Source organism: Solanum stenotomum, chromosome 12 (genome assembly GCF_019186545.1).
Source record: "Solanum stenotomum isolate F172 chromosome 12, ASM1918654v1, whole genome shotgun sequence".
In the NCBI taxonomy this organism is placed as follows: Eukaryota; Viridiplantae; Streptophyta; class Magnoliopsida; order Solanales; family Solanaceae; genus Solanum; species Solanum stenotomum.
Window position 1 is genome coordinate 19,856,680 of NC_064293.1, and position 22,628 is coordinate 19,879,307.

A 22,628-nucleotide genomic window follows, 5' to 3' on the forward strand; every position below is an offset into this window, starting at 1 on the left:
AACGCATTCCACTTCATGTGTTAGATAGTTCCATTGAGTCTCTGCATCTATCCTTTTCTTTTGTCTGAACCTTTGTTTTATTCGGAAACAAGATTTGGCTCAGGAATGCCATTTTTGTTAATTCCAGTGTTTCTCTAAAATTGAAAGCAATAACTTAGTATGTTTCCATACCAAAGCTCAATCTTTTTGTTTTGACAAAAGCATTTGGACCATATCAGCAAGTTATCAGATTTCAAATTAACTGACTTCTGTTTTTTCTTTTTCTTTAGTTAAGAGAACAGAAGAAATATAAGAAAAAAGGAGATCCTTGTAGACATGTCAAAATACCTTGAATTTTGTGGAAACACTTAATTTCTGGGAGTCTGCTCCACCAGATTTGTACAATGGGCCAACAACAGGCTTCTCAGATTGAGAAAGCATATTTGATGCAAATGTTTGAGGAAGGTGGTACTTGCAAGAAGATAGAAGCTGAATTGAGTTGGAGTGCAGTAAATCACGATTCTTCTCAAGAAATCCAGTTGTATCATAAGTTACCTGGTAACAAAGAACTATTACATCTCCCAGAAGAAATAAGTAAAACATAAACAAGTCATTCACATCACTCACTGCATTAGATAGCCTGAAATTATTTGGGGGGTGGTGATGTTAGCAAGTGAAATGGAACAAAAACAAGTAGGTCATAAACAACCATACCTCCCCTGCATAATGGCTTACTGTAAAAGCCTTGCCTCGTTCCCCTCTGAAACAGAGATTAGAATTTAGATGCTGCTTGAGTTTATTGGCAAATGACATGTCAGTGCCATTAGGAAAGGTGGACTCCTCGTCTAACAGAGATAACAAACCCAGTGGTTTCTGCATAAAAGAGAAGTTTCAATACGCTGAAGTTCAGCTGAACCAGATATATATTCAAGAAACACTAGACATGGAAGGCCTCCATTGTGGCAACTTGGTTTCTCTATCAGCATAGAAATTTCACTTCATATTTCAGGCTTAAGATACTAAGAACAAAACTTAGGGAATAACATGATTTAACGAATGTGACAACATAAAATGTTTTATGAGAACTCCTAAAAATCGCTAAAGAAAAAGTAAAAGAAAACAATTTAAATGGCTAAGAACAGTTAGACTTATTTAAGAGACTGCGCACACGAACCTTCTCAAACAGATTTAGACAATCTTGGTTGTCATCAAAATCAACTTTAGTCCAATCAATGCCATCTTGAATATACTCCTGGAAAGAAAGTCAGCAGTTAATGAAGAGTAAAATATGGCTATATACAAATAAAACAAACTAAAGCTCCTGGAAACTGACTAAACCACAGCCACAAGCATCCTTCTAGTTGCCTAATTGGCAATTGTAGTGCCATGCATGTCATAGTAGAAGTGCTGCCCCCTAATTCCGCTTGGTGGACTAGCAAACAGTATTTATGTTTAACACCAAAATATCCTTATTCCACCATAAGCTTTGAGACTCCTTAGGCTAACAACTACAATAGGAAATCAGTATTGTCGATATATATGATCAACATGCTAAATAAGCCTTAACTAGGTAGAAGCAAATATAGAAGATCAACCTGAGGCAGGTAGAATCAAATTAAACAAAACCCCTTGAAGTCATACGTTGGTGTCACAACTATTCTTTTATTTAATTATTACTTTGATAAATTCTGTGACAATTAAAATGTTTGGAGCAAACTTACCGTATATCTTTAGTAAATGAACAAAGAACCAAAGAAAATAAATGTAACAAACAACAATAATAAAATTGATCACCTGTTTTCAAGCAGAACTGATATCTTCCCGTCACAAAATTATATTCCAAATCAAACAGGAGAAAGTATAATCAAGTAACACACCCGTTCTCCCACAAACTTTCTGTAAACCATTAAAAAGGCCTGCTTCTGTTTATCTCGTCAATTGTGATTATGCGGAGAGATGACTCACGAGAAAATATCCACCCAATTCCTAATTGAAAGATCATCCTATTTGAGATTCAAAAAGGAGGTTGAGAACAATTCTCTCATAACAATATTATCACTGTTCTCACTAGTATCTGGTGAACATGGCAACCCTTTTAATTATTCAGTATTTTTAAGCTTATTTTGGGATAAAAATAGTGGTGCAAAACGACAGAAGAAGGCATTTTTTATAGCTGTACTAAATCAAAGGTGGATATCATATGATGCAAAAGAGAAAGCAAATGTGGATAAGGGTGATGGGAGATTATCACCTCAGGAAGAGGAATCAAAATAAAGATTGGAATAATATGATACAAATATCGTTTTGGGTACTCACTTTGAAGAAGTCAAGTCAGAATCAAACTAAAGCTATCTCCATCCCATCCTTTACACAAGAGAAACTACTGAATCGTCAGGGTTCAAAATAATGAGAGGTGGGGAGATTTACAAACTTGAGCTTCTTTTCAAAATAAATATCTTTTAGACAGGATGACAAAAGTGCTCAAAACTTGGTCTGAACATTGCACAAGATGACAGACAGGTGGAAATAACAGAGTCAAATCCAAAGATAGCAACTTCTAAAATCCACAAAATGAGTACAGCGGGAAGACCAAACTAAAGGGAATAATAAGCTTATCTTGATACTCAAGAACATTTTTAATTTAAAAAAATTGGGATAAGTCCCAAAAATACTTATAACTGATGGTCTGTATTGGGGTATCATGAGATCAGGGGTAGTCTTTGATGTGTTTTGTCCCAGGGCAGTGGCTTCTGCATGGGCAGACATTTTGGGCAAATTCAAGAAGTAGTAGCCACCCACCGCTGCGGCTGCTCATCTGATTATCACAATTAGTGTTTATTCTAATCTTTCTTACAATATTAAGTGTAAATGAAAGCATATTGAGTCAAGAGTAGTGTTCTTATGTGAGATATTGTCCATATTGAAAAAACACACGTATCTTGTAGTTTATCACCTAAAAATTGGTGTGCCTTACACTCATCAAATCTAAGTTGCTCTCACTCAGGTGCGGTTGTCTGGTATGGGGGTAGATCTAGAGGTCACATCCTTGATGATCTAAATTTTAAGATTCGAGGTACTGGTCCAAGTAAAGATAAGGATGGGGGTATTCGGCTAAAATAATTCAAATATCTAAATATAGATGTGTAGAAGTACGTCTAAATTATTTGTTGCTAGTGGGAGGTGGCAGACTGGCGGGTATCAACATGGAATTAGTTGAGGCAGGTGAAAGATGATCCGGAAACCATGGTTATCAAAAAAAATATCTAAATTATGAGACATTATAAGAGAAACTTACAAGGTATTCTGAGGAGAATCTCGGAAGGAGATAAAAGGAAAAGGGCTAACATAGAAATTTCAATGTACAATGTATTCCATTTTCTTCAATCTCACCTTGACCTTTGCTTTGATTACTGAAATTATTGCATTTGTCCCAAATTCTCCGTCAATTTTGGTCAAAGTACCCAAAATTAATTGACTAGATCCGGTACGGATCCCACACCCACGTCGTGTCGACACGGGCACGGCACAGAAAGTGAAAAGTCCAAGCAATTTAGTATCAAATCATTAAGTCTTAGATATATTCTTATCTTCTAACATTGTATCAGTGTCTCAGCAATTTTGGCCAAGTCTACAGTAACTTCAGCACTTTCTCCTACCAGTGCTCTTTTGTGTCTGCTCAGCAAACTGTTCCCTTCTTTCCTTTCTTTATCAATGGCCACTTCGGCCAGTGGCACTGCATTTTTTTCCGGCTACTGCTCTAGTAGCACCACGTGTCTTTCTAGTGACCGCTCTAGAGCCTCTCCCAACCACTTTGACTTCCGGAGACATTGCATTTCTTTTCCTGTGATCGTTCAATTTCAAAATGCCACTTCCAGGTAACTGTTCTGACAGCGCTATGCAGCTTTACGGTGATTGTTCTCGTGCAAGATTTGAGGGGCCATTAATTTTCGGCAAGTTCCCCAACATGTTTTTTAGCATTATTTACTTCATGTATTTTCAAATTAAACAAACTGGATTTGGTTCTCCCACTTTATTTTGGTGAAAAGGTATTTCTTTTATTATGAAGGTCAGAATATTAAGTGTTGGCGTTTAGAAAGAATGACTAATGTTCTTGCATAAGATATCATCCCACACTAGACAAATATCATGTCTTGTTTCTAACACCTATAAATAAATGTGTCTTGTATTCATTAAGTCTTTGATAAGTTTCTTCCCTTCTCTTACCTTCTCACATCCTTCTTGAGATACTTAAGATTCACATAGATACAATGGGTGATGCTGGGTAAAGTGAAGGAAGCTTTGCAAAGTTGGACCCATAGAAGGGGGAAAAGAAGCTCAAGGGTATGAGGTGTTTCCCCTTCAGGAATCATGTGGGTCATTTGGAAAGAGAGGAATAGGAGGGCATTTAAAGGTGTGGAACTAGATTTTGTAAAAATGCATAGTGTTTTGTCTCTAGTTTCTTTTTGGTGTACCTATGCGATCCCTATTTGTATAGAGGTTTGCATCTCTCTTTTTGAGAACCATATTTTGACATAGGTTCTCTTCTTTTGGTATATGGCTCGCATACGGGGTTTCCCTCAATTGTTAGTAAAATTATTTACCTTATCAAACAAAACAAAAAACTTAAGATTCACTTTCTTTAATTAGCAAACCAACAGTAAAACTAAAAGCTTCCTTCTGCAAAGCATTAAAAAAATAGAAGATGGACGACAGACAAAACCGGGCCACCTTCACTATGGTTTACTGACTTAAGATATCTAGAAGAGTAAGGTTTTCAATACTTGGTAATTAAAATTCAAAAACCCGTGACGAAAAAGATTCCAACTCTATAGTTAATCTATAAAGATTGTTCTTGATAAAATTGAAATTAAACACTTTCACATCATTTTTTAAAACTCAATTAGGTTAACTTCCCCAAGTGAAATTATCATCTGTTGTTCCTTCCAATAACAGGAAGCTGCTATCGAATGCCTCTTATTGGAAAGAATAACTAATAGATGTTTTTAAAGCAGAACCACTACCACTGTGAAAGGAAAAAAACTTTCTTGATCTGACTTCTAAGAGGCTGCATCATGCTCAGCCGGCTTATATTGTACCACCGAACTTCTATACACTCACATTGATGATGCTATTCCTCTTGGGACATTTATTTAAAAAGGAAGTTCAAAAAGTGCATAATGTTAGTTTAAAAAGAAATCCGTTGTCACTATCTGTTTAAAAAGTGGAACTACAAAGCAATATTGTTTATCTAAAACTTTTTGATGTTAGAAAGATAGTTAAAATTCTCAACCATACTTGGCAAATGGATTATAGATTGGTATCTATGGTCTCATGCTGTAAATATAAGTACTCCCTCTGTCCCTTATTTTGTGTCATTGGTGGACTAGAAATGGAGTATAAGAAAGAAAGGTTTGAGATTTGTGGTCTAAAACAAGCCATACATTTACATGGCTATAAATCATCACATTAAGAATAAAATGGAAATTCCTAAGTTAAAATATTCTAACATAAAAAGGTAGCATTCTTCTTGGATAGACTAAAACAGGAACTCAGGAAGTGTGCCGCATATATAGCGGAGACAGGGAGTATATGAAACTACTTGATCTAATATTTACCATATGAAGTCTCACATGTCGAAATAGGCATACGGTAAGAGCTGAAATCTACTAATCCCTCCGTCTCATTTTATTTGGCGATGTGTGACTAGGCACATAATTTAATAAAGACTTTGAAACTTGTGGCTTGAAACAAGTCATAGACATTTGTGCAACTATAGATCATCTCATAAAGCGTAAGTATAGTTAAATTGTTTCTAAATACACAAAGGTGTCATTCTTTTCGGGACAGACTAAAAAGGAAAGTGTGCTACATAATTTGGGACATAGGGAGTAATATTGTATGTTCAGAGCAATGGAAACACCTGTAGCATATGATAATGGAAAACAATAGGAAACCAACCTTATCCAACCACAGCTAGCAGGATACAACACACCTATTCCACCTCCCCCCACTTTTCTCCCAACGCCAATCTCATCAGTAGCATCCAAGTTACAAGTACTAAAAATAGAGAACCTAGCAAAATCAAGAATTCAAAAGATCTGCAATCTCTAGTAATTAGACATTAATGTGCCTCAAGTGCAGATACTTATTTAACAGGTATCAAGATCTTGAAAGCCTGAAAGTCAGGTGCAAATATATTCAACCACGGCATCAGTTTCTAAAAGGATTAAGTAAGGGCTCATCACCTCCTGTTCCAACTTGAACAAGTGACGGTTAAAGTGTTGTTGCAACCTTTCATTGGCATAATTAATGCAGAACTGCTCAAAGCTGTTCCTCTGGAAAGGAAATCAAAGTCAGCATAATCAGAAATAAAAGAAAGATGAACTAACCAAGCATTATAAACACAATACCTCGAATGATTCAAAACCATAAATATCAAGAATGCTGATAGATCTTCCAGTTCGACGTTTGCCAACTGCAAGTGACTTGTTTATTTGTTCAACGAGCCAGTCAAACAGACAAGAATAAATTGATTTTGCCAATGCATCTCTTGTGTCAGTAGCCTAACAAATTGGCAGAAAGATCAATTGTCAAAGGACTTCTTAACTGGTCCATTCGGTCAAATGCAGCTAACAAGCTTTCAGCAGGCCATATAATGAATCATTACCTGAGATAGTGTTAGCTTTTGGACAATATCATCATTTCTTACTCTCATTTTTCGAGTTGATAAAGCTAGTTTTAGCTCTTCCACACCACACCCGATTAAAGTTGAAACAGTTGTTAGGCCTACAGAATTAGACATCAAATAATAACATCAAAGAGTCAACAATAAAAGCATGATACCATTGTAATTTCTTGGAAAACCATCAAAGAGTTTAAGAAGATTCTCCTAACATACTTTAGATTTGATATACAAAATAATCACCAGCATCTTAATCTCAAATTAGTTGAAGTTAGCTACATGAAACTTCTATAGCCATTCTACTTTAATTATAGCACTAATTGTTAGGCATATCCTACTTGCAGAGCTTTAATTAGTCTAGACAGACTCCTCCCTGAACATTGACCTAATATAAGTGCAACAACTAAGTAGGTGTTTGGCCATAGGATTTGGGACCCCACTTACAAGTTTTGTTTGAAATCAGCGTTTGTTTATGAAATCTGCACAAAATTTCAACTTCAATTTCATATCCCAAAGTTTCTCCAAAAGTAGGATTTCAAATTCCAAATTGTGATTTCAAATTTTTTGAAATGTAAAAACTTGACCCATAAATTTATACTTTACAAAAAAAGAACCCATCATTTTAAGTTTTACAACAAAAAAAATCATGCTCGACGTGAAGAGATTGTTCATACCATGTGGAAGGATTATATTAAAGGATAGTTGGTTACTACTATTGTTGACTAGTGGATCTTTGTAAGATCATGTGTATTTAAAGGTTTATATTTGTAAATAGCATGTAAATGCAAGCATTTCTTTATAAAAGGAAGGCATAATATATAAACATGACCCGTAACTTGACTTCAACTAACATCTATGACCTTTAACTTTGGGTGTGCACAAGTAGGCACTTAAACTTGTATAAAATTGAATAAGTAGACACACGTGTCCTATATGGCATAATACACATAGGACGCTACGTAGGACGCCACGTAGGACACAAAACTGTCATGTAGGACGGCATGTAGGATGAATGTGTCTATTTTGTTCAATTTTATACAAGTTTAAGTATCTACTTGTGCATACTCAAAGTTAAAGGTCATAGTCGTCCGATGAAGTCAAGTTAAAGGTCATAGTCGTCCGATGAAGTCAAGTTAAGGGTCATGTTTATGTATTATGCCTAAAAGGAACATGAAGTTTTGTGATTTATTAATGCGGCACCTTAGATATATATATATATTTTTTTTTTATGACAAGGGAAACCCGCAGCCGCTACCCTTTGGGTGCGCACAAGGTAAAACCCCCACTCCTATGCAATAGCTCGCAAACCACATAGGAGAGGTAACCCGCACTAGGCAAGCCCGGTCCGACGAGCTCGACCCAGAAGGCAAACCCCTTGCTTTCGCTGGCAAGGGGTTTCGAACTTGAGACCTCCAACATGGAAGTCACAAGCCCAAACCACTGGGCCACCCCGAAGGGTATGCGGCACCTTAGATATTCCAATACCTTGTTTATGAACTATGGTTTTTTGCATTTAGTAAGATTGTATAAGAGTTGGGGAAGATTGATAGTTTTCACAAATTGTGGGGCTTTTATGTTTAAAAGGAAAAATACACCTTAAGAAATCCAAATTGCATGTCCAAACAAAATTCAACTTCAATTCAATATGATTTCAAATCACAACTTGAAATTATGTCCAAACGGGCCCTAAATATGTCACAAGTTGGTATTGCTCGTGTATATCCTTTTGTTGAGTTTAGGTCCCACATAGGTATAAAGTGATACCCTAAGGATTGATACCAGTAATGTACATCCACTTTTGTTGATCAATTTTTTCCACACGATATAGGAACCAACTATTGATAAGCCCATCTGCGTACTCATAGGTCAGCATTCAAATTAAAATTGAGTTATATAATACTCAACATCTGGTGTAAAAGGCATCTTAAGGGTTTTATAAGGGGATGGGTCATTCCACCAACAGCCTTAAGGTTTGGTTAATATTCACATTCTTTCTTTCCTATTTTATCATTGTGTTATATTATAAACTAATTGGAATTGATTCCGTGAGATTATAGATCACTGAGCTTTCCTCTATAATATTATATCAATTTATTATGATGATGATTCATAATCTAATAATTTTGAAGCTAGTTGTCAAGCTATTGTAATCATCCACTTTTATCCGAACTTGGAACTGGATGCGCTTTGCAAATGACTACAAATAGAAGTTGAAAACTAGTGTTTTATGTGAGTTGAGGAAGGCAATACTAAATAATGCCTTAAGGATTCTAAAATTGTTATGCGAAGACTAAAAGTTGGTCTAGTATCACACGATCACATTACATCCAAAGAGAATGATTATGTGACTTTGCTTTATCAAATTTTTTACTTTTCTTATATGTCCCATAGTTAACTACATATTTTAACTTGAGTCAACCAAAGTGTTAGAATAGAATAGGTATACACAATCCAACACAGAATAGGAATAGTTTATAGTCTCCTAGTTGGTAAGGAATTGTATCATAGTGTCTATAAATAGGGTTCTCTATGTAATAATTAAAACACAATTCAATAATATTTTTCTCATATATTTCTCACGAGCATTGGTGAGAGCAAACAAGTCACCGTATGTCTATGTCAATTTCCGGTGGCTGTTGGGTCTGATTTCATTTTTTTTTCTTTCGGTGGGTGTTGTGTGAAAACCAACACCACCACGAGTCTCGGAAAGCTCTCGCGACCAAACCCCAGCCAGAACCATCGGAAAACATCACCCTATGCGCTCTCACGCGCCGATCGGAGGTGGTAATTTCCGACGAGATATGGCTTACGCGCCGGTGCGTGAGGGCTTTTCTGCTCATTTTTTTGACAGTTGGGGTCGTCCAGCCATTCCGACCAGATCTAATCGCTGGAATTAGGGTTCCGGCTATTTCCAGGTAGTTTCCGGTGACTTTTTCTTTGAGTTTTCTTTCTATAATCAAGTTTTTTGTTGTTTCCAAGACAAATTTAGCATAATGTCTTTTGGGTGTGATGTTTTTGGTTCTAAAAATATGGGGATTGGAAGTTCTAGCCCTCTAATCACTTCAGAACTTTTATTGGGAAGTTCAAACTATTTATCTTAGGCTTCCTCGGTTGAACTGTGGTGCAAGGGTCAAGCTGTCCAAGATCACTTAACGAACAAGACTTATGTGGTAGATGTAAAGGCAAAGACTAGTGAGGAAGATGTAAAAGCCAAAGCACAATGGGAGAAAGTAGATGCTCAATTATGTAGTCTCCTATGGCGTTCTATTGATTCCAAATTGATGCCCTTGTTTCGCCCATTCCAGACGTGTTATACAGTTTGGGAAAAGGCTCGTGCTTTATACACTAATGGCATATCTCGATTCTATGATGTGATATCTCGGTTGACCAACTTAAAGAAACAAGAATCCAATATGCCTACTTACTTCGGACAGGTACAGGCAATCATGGAGGAATTCGACACGTTGATGCCAGTTACTATGAATGTGGAAAAACAACAACACAGACAAACATTATTTCTAGTTCTTACCCTTGTTGGACTTCCTCCTGACCATGATTTTGTGCGTGATCAGATTTTAGCTAGCCCTACAATTCCTACAATCGATGAATTATTCTCTCGTCTACTTCGTCTGGCCGCGCCTCCCAGCCACAAAGTAGTTTCATCACCTACCATTGACTCATCTGCTCTCGCATCTCAAACCATAGAAAAACGAGCATATCAATCTATGGAGAATCGACGAGGAGGAGGTTGTCTTGGAAAACCTCGATCGAAGTGTAGTTATTGTCATAAGTCTGGTCACACTCGTGACATATGTCATACTTTGCATGGTCCACCACCCAGTTATGATCCTGTTGCTCTAAAGGAATATAATGAGTTCCTTCGTAATCGTGCAAGTAAGCAGACATCTCCACAAGAAGCATTTGTTGCTCCGCCTGATCGACCATCCCATAATGCTCATATTGCTCAATCAAGAATATGAGTAGTTCCTTCAACATCGAGCAAGTAAGCGTTACGTCTCCACAAGTAGCTTCGATTGTTCAACATGATGTTGTTGTTGCGGGTAATTCTTTTGCTTGTGTTTCACAATCTAATACTCATAGATCATGGGTCATGGACTCTGGTGCTTCTGATCATATTTCTAGTAACAAATCACTTCTGTCAGATATTGTTTATTCACAATTTCTTCCTGCTATTACTTTGGACAATGGGATCCAAACAAAATCAAAAGGGGTTGGAAAAGCCACACCCCTATCTTCTGTCACTCTAGACTATGTTCTTTATGTCCCTGGTTCTCCTTTTAATCTGGCATCTGTTAGTCGTTTGACACGTGCCCTACATTGTAGCATAACCTTTTTTGATGATTCTTTTCACATGCAGGACCGCAGTACGGGACAGATGATTGGCACAAGACATGAATCACAAGGCATTTACTATCTTACCACTTCAAATTCCTTCACAGCATGCTCTATTACATATCCTCCGGACCTCATTCACAAACGTTTGGGACATCCGAGTCTATCCAAACTGCAACAGATGGTGCCTAGTTTATCTAGTTTATCTAAATTAGATTGTGAGTCATGTCAACTTGGGAAACACACTCGTGCCACATTTTCACATGGTACTGAGGGGAGTTCAGAGTCTATTTTTTCATTAGTTCATTCTGATATTTGGGGTCCTAGTAGAGTTAGTTCCACCTTAGGATTTCGTTATTTTGTTAGTTTCATTGATAATTATTTGAGATGTACTTGGGTTTTCTTAATGAAAGATCGTTTTGAGTTATTTTCTATATTCAAAAGTTTCTTTGTTGAAATACAAAATCAATTTGGTGTTTCTATTCGTACTTTTCGTAGTGATAATGCCTTAGAATACTTATCATCCCAGTTTCAGGTTATGTCTCACCAAGGAATTATTCACCAAACATCTTGTCCATACACTCCTTAGCAAAAAGGTGTAGCAGAAAGAAAGAATAGGCATCTCATTGACACTACTCGCACTCTACTCGTTGATTCCCATGTTCCGCTGCGTTTTTGGGGTGATGCAGTCCTTTCATCTTGCTATTTAACTAATAGAATGCCCTCATCTTCTATTCAGAATCAGGTTCCACATTCCATACTGTATCCTCAGTCACATCTCTATTCTATCCCTCCTCGTGTATTTGGGAGCACATGCTTTGTTCATAACTTAGCCTTAGGAAAAGATAAATTAGCCCCTCGTGCTCTTAAATGTGTCTTTCTTGGTTACTCTCGAGTTCAAAAAGGGTATCGTTGCTATTCACATGATCTCCGCCGATATTTTATGTCTGCCGATGTAACATTCTTTGAATCTCAACCTTACTACACATCTTCTGATCATCTTGATGTCTTTGAGGTCTTACCCATACCTCAAGTCTTGCCTGTATCGACTTTTGAGGGACCAACAGTTACTTCTCCATCTCCAGTTGTAGTGCCACCACTCCTAACTTATCATCGGTGTCCACGTCCAACAATAGTCTCAAATGATTCATGTCATGCGCCGAAACCTGCTCCCACTGCGGCCTTGCCTCCTGCTACTAGCCAATCGATTACACTTCAAAGAGGTACACGATCTACTCGAAATAATAATCCACATTATACTTTCTTGAGTTATCATCGTTTATCTTCACCCCATTATGCCTTTGTATCATCTTTGTCCTCTATTTCCATCACTAAGACTACAGGAGAAGCACTTTCTCACTCTGGATGGAAGCGAGCTATGATTGATGAGATGTCTGCTTTACATTCAAGTGGTACTTGGGAGCTTGTCTCCCTGTAAGTCTACTGTTGGTTGTCGTTGGGTTTAGGCGGTCAAAATTGGTCCAGATGATCAAGTCGGTTGGCTTAAGGCTCGCCTTGTTGCCAAAGGGTATACTCAGATATTTGGGCTAGATTACAGTGCCACTTTTGCTCCTGTGGCCAAAATAGCATATGTCCGTCTTTTTCTATTTATAGTTGTTGTTCGCCATTGGCCTCTTCATCAGTTGGACATTAAGAATGTTTTTCTGCATGGTGATCTTGAGGAAGAAGTCTATATGGAGCAACCACCTGGTTTTGTTGCATAGGGGGAGCCTAGTAACCTTGTATGTCGATTGCGTCAGTCACTCTATGGTCTGAAACAATCTCTTTGAGCTTGGTTTGGAAAGTTCAGCACAGTAATTCAGGAGTTTGGCATAACTCGTAGTGGAGATGATCACTCTGTGTTTTATCGGCATTCAGCACCAAATCTGTGTATTTATTTGGTTGTTTACATTGCTGATAATCATTATCACCGGCAATGATCAAGTTGGTATCGCTAATTTGAAGCAGTATCTCTTTCAGCATTTCCAAACTAAAGACCTTGGCAGATTGAAGTATTTTCTTGGTATTGAGGTTGCTCAGTCTAGATCAGGTATTGTTATTTCTCAACGCAAGTATGCTTTAGACATTCTTGAGGAGACAGGAATGACGTGATGTAAACCCATTAACACTCCTATGGACCCGAATGTTAAACTCCTTCCCAAACAGGGGGAGCAACTCAGTAATCCTGAAAGGTATAGACGGTTGGTTGGAAAGTTGAATTATCTCACGGTGACTAGACCGGACATCTCTTTTCCAGTGGGTGTTGTAAGTCAGTTTATGCCTTTCCTTGTGATAGTCACTGGGATGCAGTTGTTCGTATTATGCGATATATAAAGTCAGCTCCTGGTAAAGGACTACTCTTCGAGGATCAAGGCCATGAGCTTATCACCGGATATACAGACGCTAATTGGGCAGGATCACCCTTTGATAGACGTTCTACATCCGGATATTGTGTTTTAGTAGGAGGTAATTTGGTGTCATGGAAGAGTAAGAAACAAAGTGTGGTTACTCGATCCAGTGCAGAAGCAGAATATCGAGCAATGGTTGTAGCAACTTGTGAGCTAGTTTGGATCAAACAGTTGCTTGGAGAACTAAAATTTGGAGAAACCGGTCATATGGAACTTGTGTGTGATAATCAAGCGGCCCTTCATATCGCATCAAATCTAGTGTTTCATGAGAGGACTAAGCACATTGAGATTGATTGTCACTTTGTGAGAGAAAAGATACTCTCAAGAGATATTGTTACCAAATTGGTGAAGTCAAATGATCAACTTGCAGATATCTTCACCAAGTCCCTTACCGGTCCTCGTATTAATTACATTTGTAACAAGCTAAGTACGTATAATTTGTATGCACCAGCTTGAGGGGGAGTGTTATAATAGAATAGGTATACACAATCCTACACAAAATAGGAATAGTTTATAGTCTCCTAGTTGGTAAGGAATTGTATCATAGTGTCTATAAATAGGGTTCTCTATGTAATAATTAAAACGCAATTCAATAATATTTTTCTCATATATTTCTCACACAAAGTATTACAAATCAAAAGGGGGAAAGGAAGGTGTCCAAGTGAGAATAAGAGTGACACGAGGAAATAATAGCAAACAATCCCTAAAGACATTACCCAAAAGGAAAAAACTACCGCCTACTAGGAATCGGAAAGGCTGCAAATAGTTCAAGTGATTATCTTTTTACTTTCCAAATTACCTTCATCCACAACTGGCTCAGCATGGTTTTCATTATCGACGGCTGTAAAAGAGATATTTCCAAGCCATAAAACTGCAGCTAGCATTGAAAAAACACTCTCTTGATCCTCCTTGCTGATATGGACAACATCGAGTGCTTCCTAAAACAACACTCCATATTTAGCTTCTCAACAAGTTTTAAGGAAACAAACAAGATCAAAAGTCAATTGACTTGAAGATAAAAGGTGAAATCATTTTTTCATGGAAACATGACTTAGGCGACTGGAAGAATATATTACCATTACAATACGAAATTGTTCAGCATCATCAACCCCAGAAATTGAGTGGCAATTGCTTTGCCTCAAATAGTTATACTCACTCACATCCTTCAAATTTAATTTTTCTGCAGATGACGCACAAAAAGAGATGAAATAACACCTAAGGTGTCTGACAAATATAGTAATAACTTGTAACTTCAAAACAAAGTACTCGAATTTAAGTTTTATATTAGGCATAGTACCGATCAGAAACCACTATAAATCTAGCACATACTATCTTTCAATCCAAGTTCCATTTTTGTTGAGTTGTACCTGCTTTGTACATGCAATTCTCATCCAAACCCTTTCATATATTGATATTAAGCTGCATTTACATGTGCTAATGTGCATTGTAACTAAGGCGAACTATCTTCTTCTGAAGATAATCCACAGGTAGTTAACAGTTTCAAGTGTCAACCAAAATTATGGAGCAAACATATAACAGCCACATAATAAAGGAAAAACATCTAGAAAAAATGTATTGAGAGATCATACAATGAAAATCTCACCCTCGTATATGTTTATCATTTCATACCTTTGAGAGCTCCTGGAGCTCCTGCACAGAGCTGATAAAATATATGATATGACCTTTCTCCCTCGCTACATTGAACCACTCTGGACTGTTCCATAAAACATATTCATTAAGTGTATATTACAAAAAATAAGATTTGCTGTTGATCAAGGCAACTCAAAGGGAAAAAGTACCTTTTCAAGTAGAACTGTGAAGATCGAGAAACAATGCCAGCAGTCAAAGGAAAAGTACAAATACATGTCAGCCACTTGATTTAACTTTAGTACAAAAATTTCATTTCAATGAACTCATACAGATTGCTGTCTTACATGTTTGAATATTAGCCCCAGATATTTTTCCAGTCTCACTAAAGTGAATCTCAATAAGCTTCCCCTGTCAATAAAATAGTCAGCAATTTCTCAAAGACTCGGCAGACATCTTGAAAAATGATTACAAAGTAAAAATTCAGTTCTGGTTATAGGAAAACTACTTACAAATCGACTTGAGTTGTCATTTCTTAAAGTTTTAGCATTGCCAAAGGCTTCTAAAATCGGATTTGTTTTCAGAATTTCATCCTCTATTCCACTACCACCTCCAAGGGCAGCCAAGTATTGCATTGCAATCTTTGCTGTTTCAGTTTTGCCAGCTCCGCTTTCCCCACTGGGTATGACCAAACCAAGGACTATTTTAGGATAAAGATTATATAAGATAACTTAATGCAATAAATTAGTACTCACGAATTTCTTGAAAGTCAAAATATATCACAAGCATTATAGGAAGTCAAAGAGGATCTTATGTAATAAGCAAGAAGTCTTGTAGATATAACTACTAGTCAGAGTCTACACAAAAGAACGTATATTAGTCTAACTCCAGCTAGCAGGAAATAAGCACAATAGAAAAGGCCAATAAGCCTAAATAATAAAAATGCATGCCTTCATGTAAGCCACCAAGTGAGAATAACAAATTACCAAATTAATCATCCACTTTCCACTCTGAGTTTACCAAAAGTGATCTCTGATGTGCTGGCATTTGACAGCACGTTTGATTCTTTTAGTTATGAATAATTGTGAGTTCTTGAGCAAAAAAGTGTCTTTTAATAGTGTTTCTACTGTGTTGGACAGGATTAGCCAAGACAAGAAAGTAAAATGAAGCAAAGTGTTGCTAAAGGAAAGCTCCGGCGGGCCGTTAGACCTGTGATGAGCTATCGGGGGTAGCCGTCACATTTGCAGAGAAAAGCCCAAGTTTCTGAAGTTTTCTGACGGCAAGGACGACAAACCATCAGGCCTACCACGGGCCGTCAGACCAAGCGTCACACATGCAGAGTTGATCCACTTCCAAAGTTAAAGCAGAGGTGGATCTGATGGACCGTCAGATCTCCAACGAGCCGTCAGGCTCGGCATCACACTTGCAGGGTTAAGGCACTCTCTGAAGATCAGATGACACTAAGGCGACGGCCCGTCACATCAGACGCAGCGTCAGACGAGCCTCGAGACTTCTTCTTTCTGTTTTTAAAGTTAAAATTTCCTAGAACTATAAATAGTATCTTTAGGGTTTTATTTTATGATCTTTGTTTTAGCGAAGAAGACGATAACGCTTGAACAGAGTTTGAACGAGAATTACGTTGATTAATTGAATCAAGTGTTGATTGTCTTTTAACTCTCGTAAGTAATTACTTCTTGAATGAATGCAATTATATTGCTTGTTTCATTAATCATGAGTGGCTACACCCCACAACCAAGGGTTGTGGAATCCATGACGACTGACCTAAAAATAGGGTTTTTACGAAATAAATCGGATGTTGTATTTGTATACCTTATTACCTCTTTCATCTTAATTGACTTTTAACGGTTGCAAACATTAAAACCTTCCTTAAAGTTCATCTTGTTTGAGTAAAAAGGCTAAAACTTGGGAAAAAAAGTTAAAAACAAGAATTCGAGGATTTGGACTCGTCTAATGGTTAATGTTGTAGCAAAATTAACCAACTTGAGTATTTATCTGTTGAAATGAATGCAACAATTTTAGTTCAAAAGAATAAAAGTGATATGCATTAAATGTGGTTAGAAATAATTAAGTGTCACATAAGTTTGATAAACTGATATACTAACAACGCAAGATGAAGTTCTGTAATTAACCCGAAAATGGTCAAACAGTCTTGGTGAACACAATCATGGTTAATTCTCTCTGGTTGATTCTAAATTAAGTGGTATTGTTCATTGTTACTTGTCAAAAAGTGAATCTTAAACCAAAACCCAAAATTCTCATATTTCCCATTTTGTTCTTAGATTTCACTTTATTCCCAGTGGGATTCGACCCCAACCTAGTTGGATTCTATATTTGACGAAGATTGTTTTATACTTCTTAATTGAGGTGTAATTTTGGGCGTAGCAATCTCCTTAGTATTATTTCTTTTTTTCTTAAAAAGAAAACCATTTGTGATATTATTTGTGCCAAAGTGCATACAATATGTAATGAAACAGTAGTAGTACGAAAAGAAAAAAGGGGGAGGGGGGTACAATTTGAAGTTCCTCCAGAAAATTCAGAAAAATATAGGACTCAGTAGGTAACTTCTCATTAAACCCAATCAAAAAGGAAGTTTAGACAATCCAGGCCTTAAAAACGGCCTTTACTTCTCATTGAAAAGTTATCTTTCTCTCTAACCAAATGTACAGAAACATGCATTGTAAAACTGACTTATTTTGATGAGACATACATTTAAAAATAGGACCTGATTACCCCACTATTATTTCCTGCATTTATCCAAACCTTTAAATATTTTGGCAGCATAAGACCATCAATCTGCTGTCGTTCACAGTACAGTAAAACATAGCTAACATTTCCCTCCCCTTTGATACGGAAAAGACAACAGTCACAGAGATTGCCGACTTCTATGTGTTATGTCGGAGCTGAATTGGGAAACTGATTTAGGCTTTGTCAGCATAAAGATTAAATGAGACTATGTAGAGGGACACGTGTATATGTATGGAGCAGCCAGCAAATAAAGGAAGGATCACACGAATTGTAATTGTACGGTGCAGAATTAAAATGGGAAGTCATGATCTACGGCTAAGGATTAGCATCAGCTAACTAAATACCTAACAGACTAGAGCTGGACAGTTATACGAATTCTGGTAAAAATCCTAACCACCAAATATCTTCTCTCTAATGTCTAGTTTCTCTCTCCATCTCTTCAAACCTTCTTCTTCCTAATTTTTTCAGGGAAATTACAGAGGAACTCAAGCTTGTAATGGAGTATTAAGCTTAGAATTACCCTCTTCATTTTCATCATTCAAATGTGGTTACATTGTATTGAATTCACAATCAATAAAATTCCATTTCTGTCCTATTCCTTGATTGCAATTTACACACATTGCAAGTATATCACAATTGGTATCAAAGCATAATCCTGGCCTTAAAAGATAACAATTACAGAGACAAGATCTAAATCAATGGAGGATAACATGAAGAAACTCGAGTCGCAATCGCAGAATCACATGGCTGAAATAGGAAAGAAATCTGAAGCCACTGATGTAAAGATTGATGATCCGGGAAGAAAGCTTGACATCATGATGGAAAAACTTTGCCGGTGCAAAATGGCATCTTGGGCAGTTGTTATGGTCCATTGCAAAGTCCCACATTGGTACAACAAAGTGTTAATGTGGGGTATTTATTACCCTGGGCTCTCCTACCATAATAGCTAGCTTATGGGGTGTGGTTCTCCCTGTTATACAGTGTTATACAGTGGTATCAGAGCCACCCCACTGCTCTTTGTACCCATTGTGCCTTGGATGATGATGCCAGTACGGCAGTGTTTATCCGGGGCTAGTAATGTCTAGCGCACAGCCATCAAGGACAACGGAAAAGGAGAATGGTGGGGTATTTATAGCCCTGGGCTCTCCAACCTTACTAGTTAGCTTTTGGGGTGTGGTTCTCCCTGGTTATAACACTATGACATGTCCTTGCTTTTTCTTTATCACCCAGAAATCCCCGGGCCCAATGGCCCATAGTTCAAATTAAGGTGGCCGTCTAACTTTCTCCAATTAAATACCAAGCTTTTGTCTGTGGCAAGGTTGAAACCCATAACATGTGCCTAATCCACATACCACGTGTTGCGCTCTTACACTTTGAAATTGTGTTATTTTGGAAAATAGTATATATTTCTAAAAGCTTCCCCCACTGTCAATTCCGGCCTTAACCTAAACCATCCCTAGAAAACAAGTTCACTTTGGTTTGGCATCAACTGCTGACACACCCTAAATCAAAAGGCATACACCAACAGTCTGTTGCCCATTGAAATGTGAGAAAACAATTTAGCATTTTCCTCCCTCTCATTACTAAAAAAAATAACAATGTCATGGATTTTCTTCCTTCTACGATTATGTCCTTTATACTTCTTGTAATAAAACTTAGTAGTGTACTTTCTGGATTCTCATCTAACTAATCATATCTGGTAACTAAGGAGATGGGCTCCCCTATTTGTTCCATGAACCAGCTATTATAAAGGACAATATTTTAGAAAGTTTTTATATGCATGTTCATACGATAGCTTGAATCAGATTAATCTCAGTGGGAGCAAGAAAAACAATAAGCATGTAAAATGATTCAACATTTCAAGCTAGTAGGTTCATATTTATGGATTCTTTCCTTCCAATGTGATTCTATTCTTTTGATAACGTCAATGTGGTTCTATACTTATCTAATTTCACGTGGATTAACAAGAGATTTGAGTCAGTTGAGATAATTTCCCTCCTTGACACAGATGCATGAATGGACCAGTAATTTAAACCAGTACATGCTGAGCTTGACATCATGGGCTTATGACCCAAGAGGGGGCAATAAAGTGAAGGGACAAATAACATTTACAAAAAATTAAAAAAATAGTGTGTATTAGTTAGATGAGATTCAGCTCTGAAGATACGAAAGATAATGGATATTAGAAGACAACAAACAAAATGAAAACTATAATGCATTTAACTAGCTGACCTTATAATGATAGACTGGTTCACTTCATCTGCAGAAAAAAGAGAACTATGTAAGATTTATCATGATTGCCAGGAATGATGTTCGGCCTCAATCATTATTACTGGATATACATAACTTCAGTACCTCGAACCATTTCTCTTATTGCCATATCTGTGATGGCATATACATGTGGGCTCTCAACGGATTTACGTTTATAAGCTTCAATGTACTCATTGCTATACAATGCGACTTTCTTAAAAGGATTCACAGCAACAAGAACTGGACCAGCTTTTGTCTAAAAGAGGTGAAGAGGATAAGAAATAAAGGCATAAGAATAAGAAAAATCAAGAAAAAGTTAACTACAACTTGATTAGGAAAATTTGTGCATACATAAATCATATCTCTATTGTATCTGTACTGGAGATTGTACAGCACTGATGGCTCATTTAGATAACTCAATTGCATAAGATCATCCACACCATCAAGAATATCAGGATTTGCAGGTATTAAATCATCAGCTTTAACTTTTAAGACCTGCTTTGACCAAGAACAGACAAGGTATGAGATTAAATCATATACTTGAACCTTCACTAAGCATGAAAAGTCTTTTAATTTAAAGAAGAAAGCGATGTGTTTGTAAAACAAACATGGAACAAGAACTTTAAGAAAGTTTGACAGGTAAGATATAGAGCCCTTCGATTAGGAAGAAGCGTGGAAGGGACTTGGAATCTGGGGAGGGAGAAAAATGGTGGTACATGGTTGGAGCAGGACAAGGGTAAGGTACACAGAGCCATGATGAAATGAGAATGAGAGCGGTAGATGGGTGATATAGAATAAGCATACTTCTTTTTGTTTCTAAGGCATCCCTTCTTTTCAACTTTTTGAACAGATTGACTAGAGAACTGCTGAAACAGTTCGTTTCTTTTACACAGAGCTCTGTAAGCAAAAAGATGAAAAATTCTTAGCGAACTGCCTTACTTTTCCTTCAGACAATGATATGAGAACTTCATTTCCAGATTTCGAAATGAATGTTGTCAGCTCCCAGCTCCCATCAGCTAATTGGAACCATGAATGAAGCTTCTGCAACAAGTCCACGCCAAAAGTTCAAAAAAGAAGGTAAGAAAATCATTGAAAGTGGAAATATCTTTGTGCGGTCAAACCAGCATATCATGACTACAAGCCAGTAGAAAAGATCTCATCAACCAACCCAACACATAAAATATGAGGGGGGAATGGGGGATTATCCTGTTTCAAATCATTGTAAAGGTAATAATTGCACATGTTGAACATTACTTGTATATGTTGCAACCCAAATCCAACATAAAATTCAAAAGAACTTGAATTCATACCAGCAAGAAAAAGAATTTGAAGGCTGCCATTGACTATTTTATGTCGAAGAATTTTTCCAAAAGCTGTCCACAGGTGAGAGGAACTAGGCCATCTTTTGGCTTTTGCCAAAGCTATACCAACAAATGATCCTATAAATAATTAGCCACCAGCTGTCTCACAAGATCCAACACTGTAAAGCAGTGTCAAGAACCAATAAAATATACTCCCTCCGTTTCAAAAACAGTGGCCTAGTTTCACTTGGCACGGAGTTTAAGAAAATAAAGAAGATTTTTGAATCTTGTGGTCCTAAATTCAAGTTATGTCAAATGTACATAATTGCCCTTTAATCTTGTGGCCTTAACATGTCACGTGGAAATGTTACCAAAAAAGGAAAGAGGTCATTCTTTTTGAAACAAACTAAAAAGGAAAGTAGGTCATTCTTTTCAAAATAGAGGGAGTATCTGGATTAACGAAACCCCTCTAATTGGTTGCACTCTGTCTAAATTTACAGGTTGCACAGAAACAGTGAGATGCAAGTTTATCTTAGGTGCTGCATCACAAAATCAATAAACAACCTCTGTGTTTGCAAACTTCATGAATGGTGGCAACTTCTCCTGCACGTTTCCTCCCCCTCCCTAAAATTCCAGTCTCCGGAGCCATTTCGAAGCTACTTCAGATCATTCAATATCTTTCCAGTCATTGTAACTGTGTTGAAGTATGTGACTAACTCATCCAAAAGCTTAAGTTGTTACAAAGGGAACGCTTTTATTTATTTAATCATGTCTTCAACATGCCCTCTCATGCGTAGTCTTATTCTTTTTCATGAGCTAAGAACGAGGAAAAAATTTCTAATAATAGGTAGCGGTGAGAATTGAAAACAGGACCTTTGCATGTTGTGGTACCATGTTGAAATATGTAACCAACTCATTTAAAAGCTTAAAAAATTAGGTGGCACTATTATTTATTTTACGTCTTCAACAAACTCAAAAAAGGATAACTTATTTGGTTCATGAAATCCAGCCATTTGCATGGCCTTAAAAATTGGGGAAATACCAATGGTATTGGAACTCTGAAGAGGGGATTTAAGCATGGATCTTTTGAAACAGGAGCGCAGACGAGTTTAGTATAACTATATACACTTCTCTAAAAGCATAATCACAAACTTGTACACCAGAAGAAATACTCTACAATCACTCACAATACCAGAAATTATTGAAAAGTTAAAGTCACTGATTTTCCTTCTGAAAGTTCTGTAGTCCTGTCACGATCCCATAATAACTGGTCCACTACACACATTCTACTGTACTCACAAA

The 22,628-nt window shown here is 37.1% G+C and overlaps 1 protein-coding gene across 1 annotated transcript in view; it reads right to left on the reverse strand.

Annotated features, from left to right (window-relative positions):
• LOC125848310 (myosin-1-like) overlaps window positions 1-22,628 on the reverse strand; it is a 38,280-nt gene that overhangs the window by 7,117 nt on the left and 8,535 nt on the right. Inside the window, exons 2-17 of the mRNA XM_049528165.1 lie at window positions 20,965-21,066; window positions 20,377-20,520; window positions 20,131-20,281; window positions 20,008-20,035; window positions 15,522-15,687; window positions 15,357-15,420; window positions 15,222-15,235; window positions 15,052-15,136; window positions 14,499-14,602; window positions 14,222-14,360; window positions 6,647-6,765; window positions 6,390-6,542; window positions 6,225-6,314; window positions 1,154-1,231; window positions 694-852; window positions 328-534 (exon numbers count right to left, since the gene is read on the reverse strand). Of these exons, the coding sequence (XP_049384122.1) occupies window positions 328-534; window positions 694-852; window positions 1,154-1,231; window positions 6,225-6,314; window positions 6,390-6,542; window positions 6,647-6,765; window positions 14,222-14,360; window positions 14,499-14,602; window positions 15,052-15,136; window positions 15,222-15,235; window positions 15,357-15,420; window positions 15,522-15,687; window positions 20,008-20,035; window positions 20,131-20,281; window positions 20,377-20,520; window positions 20,965-21,066 (1,803 nt within the window). The remainder of the gene's footprint in view (window positions 1-327; window positions 535-693; window positions 853-1,153; window positions 1,232-6,224; window positions 6,315-6,389; window positions 6,543-6,646; window positions 6,766-14,221; window positions 14,361-14,498; window positions 14,603-15,051; window positions 15,137-15,221; window positions 15,236-15,356; window positions 15,421-15,521; window positions 15,688-20,007; window positions 20,036-20,130; window positions 20,282-20,376; window positions 20,521-20,964; window positions 21,067-22,628) is intronic.